This window comes from Strongylocentrotus purpuratus, unplaced genomic scaffold, assembly GCF_000002235.5.
Source record: "Strongylocentrotus purpuratus isolate Spur 01 unplaced genomic scaffold, Spur_5.0 spur5_scaffold_12, whole genome shotgun sequence".
In the NCBI taxonomy this organism is placed as follows: Eukaryota; Metazoa; Echinodermata; class Echinoidea; order Camarodonta; family Strongylocentrotidae; genus Strongylocentrotus; species Strongylocentrotus purpuratus.
This window is the reverse complement of record NW_022145597.1, coordinates 5,971,719-5,977,750: the sequence shown is the minus strand read 5'-3', so window position 1 is coordinate 5,977,750 and position 6,032 is coordinate 5,971,719. Positions and strand designations below refer to the sequence as shown.

Below are 6,032 nucleotides of genomic sequence, written 5' to 3'. Positions count from 1 at the left end.
AAAACCATCTCATATTATTAAGTTACCTAAACACATATAATTCACACACGAGAGTACATTTAACCAGTAAAAATTGAAAAATAACGTGATTCTTCTAATTTTTTTTGCAGTTGATTAGACATTAATTCATTGATTCCCATGTAACAATGCAATCTCATACAACGTTTTGATCGATGCGACTCCCCCACCCGAATATAAAAATAAACATAAAATAATTCCTAACGCCGAACATAATCTGATAATGTTTCAGTGACTCAAATATATTTTTGTAATGTCGTTCTGTATTGCTATCGAATTCAGTAACAATATTGTTGTATTTTATTTGGTAAACTATATATACAAGCTTTGCTTCTGTGGTTCCCCATATACATTATTATTTATCTACGTTTCATATCTTTCATCGTTGTATAACACATACTCTTGTTGAATATCATGTTTGAAACAATCTCCTTATATGGAATGTGGAACTATAAAACAAACAAACAAACATTGTTTATATTGGAAAGACAAAAGGGTCTTAAAACAGCCCTTAGGTCGATTTCCTTCGGGAGTGCTTGCAATCACGTTCGCTGTAAATTGTTGTCGATAGACAACATTTAGCACAAAGAAATCCACTTTATACAGTGCGTCCCAGAAAAAACGAAACCGACAATCAGCCATGCATGAAGACTCTCGTCTACGGCTGATTGTCAACGAAACGGAGTTAAGTCTATTGTTAATTTCGTTTATTGATACGGCGGGCAGCCAGTGAAAACGAATTCGTTTAATAAAATTATGGAAATGCAAGCACTACTTTAAACAAACAGAACTTTGTCATTCCTCGCTCATTTTTCCTGATTGAGGTGTCATATGAAAGGGCAGAAACTCAACTTTCTAGAAATGTGAATTTTTCTTCGAAATTCAGATACCGCCCGCCAAATGTCTTTTTTGGTTTACTTCCTTCAAATTGCTTTTCATCACTCATGCGTGAAATATGCATCATCTGAGTAGCATCACATGAAAGAGGAGACTCTAAGCTTTCCAAATATGTATCATTCATTAATTATAGTTGTGATTAAGTTATGATAGAACATCGATACTTCTCGGTTTCGTTTTTTCTGGGACGCACTGTATTACAAAAGTTGCCGCGGTTTTTTTCCACGTTGAAATTGATTTGGAAGGACCATGATCTATATAAACATTTAAACAGCATGAACGTTAGATATTACTTTATCTTTATGAAACTTGAAACATTTTGAGCGCGTTTGATCTAGATTTATATTGGTTGTAAAGAAGCGTTGAATCTTATCTCCCTAGAGGTAGTCATAGCGTAATAAAAAAACAATTTTCCTATTGCTTTCATTATTTGATTTTAATTAAATGAACAAATATCACAATCCACCTATCGCAGTGTACTCATAGACATAGCAAATACACACAAACTAAAGTTTGATCAAGTATTCAAATGCATTTGACGAGCTTGCCTTTTTCCTTTTTTCTTATCTAACTACAAATGCTGCCGTTATCAATTGCCTTACTGCAAGCTTGAGAAATATTGGTACTTATTGATAAAAACAAGGTATAAATAGATCTCGTGATCGGAGGAGATTATTATTTACATTCTATGTTTTTGATTTGTGTGTTTGTTTCATAACGTATTCACCGCAAAGCCATAAACTCAATTAATCCAAATAATAATAGAAATATAAATTACAGATAACATTATAACAATCTGAACAATAGATGAATTAACAACTTAACACATGGAGGATATTACATCTGGAAACAATATCATAAAAATTGCAATATTTTATTACATTATTGACAACTGAACAAATTTGACAGTTTGAACAATTTTGAAGGTAATACTACTTCTATGTGACATGACTTGTGAAAATGAAAGGGCTTATTGAAAGCGTGGCTTGTAAATCATTATCCCCTCTTAAAACTTAAGTACGCCTTAATATGAGTTTGTTAAGTAATCATTGATAATCATCAATACAAGATGAATTTGTGTTTTTTTTTCTTCTTTTAAGTGTTTAACAAGATAAATTACGAAAACAAGGTACATGGGTAAATAGAAATAGATAAATAAATGTACAAAACCCTGAAAAAGTTGAAAGATTGACATGTCCCATAACATATTACAACATAATGCATGTGCATCCTCATATTTTAATCAGCTGAACAGTACTCGGTGAGTTAGTTGCAATAGACTTGGTAATGTTGGTGCAAGCTGTCATAAAGATTGTATACAATCTCAAAGAAGAAAAAAAAAACTCACGAAATAACTGTCATTGGGAATATTCGAATATAAGGATTCTAACCATTTCGTGAAATATCGTTCAGTTTCTACCATAGCATAATTATGCATATTTGCCAATACTAGGCAATATGAATATGCAAATAAAAGCGTACCTCATAAATCAGTTTGATATTTATATAAGTTTAAAAAATAAAATATAATATTTACAGGTTTGTTAACTTAACTTGGAATGTGTGCATTTTTCTCAAAATTCATTTGACTATTTTTATAAAAACCATTGGCAATGCACTTCTATGACAACACTTAAATACTTACCATATCTCAAAATATAATTCTAAAAGTCTCTTATGAACGGCAAGCACATTATATCATACACAAAATGTACATCATTATGTAATTATTTATAACAACAATAAGTAAGAAGAACAAATATATGTATACGAAAAGTAAAAAGTGGCAATGTACAACTACAGGAGATAATTTGTAGGATTTTGAAATAAAGCAAAATCGTTACAGACACAGTAAAATCGTTAATATAGAGAAGAACACATATCGCCATTTATACATTCTTAATTACATTGACGATGGAATTGATTAAGGTTCAGTTTTTAAGGTGTCAAGTCCCAACGAACAAAATCAATGGCACGAAAATACATGCAAAGTATGAGTGGAAATATAAGTAAATTTGAGCTTTAAGAAACTGGGCATTTACTCACCAGTATGATAATTGCAACCTCTTGGATAAACAGTATGTTAAGCACACTTAATAATAATAATAGTTATGTCGTTCTTGTATATCGCATGAACATCTCTATACATTTGCAAAGTATTTTGGATATCATTACGTCGGCTTTAGCTCCAGCAACCGGAGCGGTAAGTGCGTTCAAGGGATGAATTCTGAAAGTTACCAATGTAAAAAAGAAGAAGAGGATTTTCATCTTCTTCTTCTTCTCCTTCTTCTTCTTTTTCTTTTCATCTATGCAAGAGTCATGTCATTTGTCGTTAGTACAATTTTTGTTGTAACTACGCACACTATACATGACTGTATACATATCCAATAGTTAAAGACTTGCGAGTCGTCAATTCTTTGGGGACCTAAAAATCTTAGAACTAAACAACGATCATCAATAATATTTCACAGTCTTAGCATGGATCTATTTAGGACACCAATTCAATTGGCCACGAGTTAGTTCTTAATTTTCTTAGGTACATAAATATGGAAAGCGACGGAAGAGTTTATCACATTACAATTTTGTTGATTCATCGTATTTTGGTTCTTTTTCAAAATAAAAAAGCATTTTGATTCGGTGGCCTTTCTAAAGAGAATTCACATTATTTTCCTGATCAAACCATTTGATCACACTGTGAGTTCTTTTATTTGTTACATCCGTACCTGCGAGTATGCTCATTGGTCGAATATTCGTGTTACCATTTTCAGCAGTCAAATCACCGTGTTCATGTTTATTGTTCGAATTGCCGTTTGCTGTGTCAAAGTCAGGGTCGGTACCTAGTGGACCAGTTTCCTCAAGCTCATCGCTTCCGTCTGAGAGGATGGACCCCTGTGTCTGGTGATTTCTGATAATCTTCCCTTGAGAGATGCCACTATTGGAAGAAGGACTAGGAGGACTGTTGGTTTGTTCATATACTTTTGCATCAATGGCGTCGATACTGCTGAATTCCTCGCTCGCAACGTTATGTGACGTGTCACGTACCGTCACAGACTCTCTGTGTCAATCAACGACAGTGCCAGCCAGACTTCCACCTGGCTGCTCACTTCCGTTATTTCGTTGGGCACTCTTTCCGCGGCAGAACAGTGACTTCATCCCGGCCTGGAACTGCCTGTGTTTCAGCGCGTAGATGAATGGATTGATACACGTGTTACAGAAGGCGGCCACGACTGTGAAGTGATACCAGATGCCGTCAAAGTTGAGCGGACCACCGAGGTTGAATTGTAGGAACGTGAACTGATTCGGACTCCAGCAGACAAAATAAACGATGAAGAGGATGAAAAGAGTGACGGTGACGTTCTTACGTCGAGCTTGCGCCTGCTTGGATGATGCGTTGTTCTTGTTGACGGTGTTGCCTTTGGCGTTGCCGTTCGCGTCTGTCTTCGGCTCGCCGCCTTGGTCGGGTGCGCCAACCTGAGCGTGAACGATGCGTTCCTTGATGCGTAAAGTGCGTAGAATCGTGACATACGCGAAGGACATGATAAGGCACGGAAAGAAGTATTCCCAACAGAAAAGGACCACACCAACAACGATTCCGTGGACATTGCTCCACGAAGACTGATAAATACAGCTTCCGTCAACACTAGCATGTTGCCAGATGGGAAACACCCACTGCATTATTGGTCCTACGATCCACACAATGAGGATAATTATGGTGGTATTGCGTCGCTTGAAAAACACCTGATATTTGAGCGGATGCACGACTGCTATGTACCGTTCAATGGACATTGCGGTGAGGTTGAAGGTGGATACTGCAAAGCCGGAGAAGACGAAGAACCGCGACCACCAGAATCGGCATAGGAAGAATCCAGAGGCACCGTAATGCGAGAGGTTATGACGTACGATTCTCGTTGTGCCGAAGGTGATGATGAACAACGAAGTGACGAAATCAGCCAGCGATTGGTTCAAAATGAAGAGGTTGGCCTGACTTCGTTTGGACCTGAGATGTCGAAAGACAATCATGACCAAAGCGTTACCAAGCACCCCAATGCACCCTGTGGTCCAGTAGATAATCACAGACACCAGGTCACTGCCCGTCAACCGGTTTGATCCAGTTTCAGCTGGTTCTGTCACGTTCAGTCCGGCAGTTGTCGAATCCGTCCACATCAACTCCGTTGACAGGATATCAGTGGTGACCTGGGTGGACGCCATCTTCCAAGTCGTATGAAATGTACCTGCATGTAGGAGAAGGGAAGGACGGAATGTGGGCAATGAGCAACAGAGAGGTAGGTATCATGAGAAGAGAAATTATAACAAGATGCAGCAAGGGAGAAAAGAAGAAGTGGAAGAGAGTGTGGAATAGACAAGAGAGAGAGGGAGAGAAAACAAAATTATGAGTGAATTTTAAATAAACATGTTAAACACAACCGCAACTACTTTTGAAAACTCAACCCAAGCCAATTTCAATAGCCTCGTTCATCACCTTTTAAAGCCCCACTGCACTATTTATAGATACTTGCGCCCTCTATATAGCGGACAATGCCTAATCGGTGACCATTGGTCCCCCGTGGTCCCCTTTTGCTTATGTTAATTGAGAGCTGATTTGATGAGATAACCACCTGCCATTGACCATGCAGGGAGGTCTAATCCCTCCTGGCCAAACTAGTACAGATAGGCTTTAAGACATGCGAACATGACAGTGATGTATTACGTAATCCGAACATGATTCGATTTTTCGAAATTGGCGATCGTGATGTTGACAGTAATGTTCATGGCAAACCTTACGCCAGACCAAAGGGACCGCATATTCATTCAAATTAATATGTTTGTATTACATTGTTCCCTATCATCCAGTAGGAGACTTGGTTAAACCAAAAATAGCACATGATAATGAAGCTCCAGACATTGAATACAAAAGGAGATACACAATTTGATATGTAATTACAATTATGTTGTAATGACATTTATTGCCAAACGCCATTTTAACACCTTTTTAACGACCCATGTTAGAGTATCTCTCAATGGGGTGGAGGCAACTCTGAGGAAAGATGGGAAAAGGTTTTAAATGTTTCAGAGAAGCGCTTTGGAGGGGCACATGCCCTGCACCCCTCCAGTAGTCA

General features: G+C 37.5%; 1 protein-coding gene across 1 annotated transcript; it reads right to left on the bottom strand.

The window, feature by feature from the left end:
- Nucleotides 1-1,128: 1,128 nt before the first annotated feature.
- Nucleotides 1,129-5,140, bottom strand: LOC591285 (galanin receptor type 1-like). Its single transcript, XM_030981682.1, has one exon. It carries the CDS (start codon nucleotides 5,122-5,124, stop codon nucleotides 3,976-3,978), a length of 1,149 nt encoding a protein of 382 aa, XP_030837542.1. The 5' UTR covers nucleotides 5,125-5,140; the 3' UTR covers nucleotides 1,129-3,975.
- Between the last annotated feature and the right edge of the window lie 892 nt (nucleotides 5,141-6,032).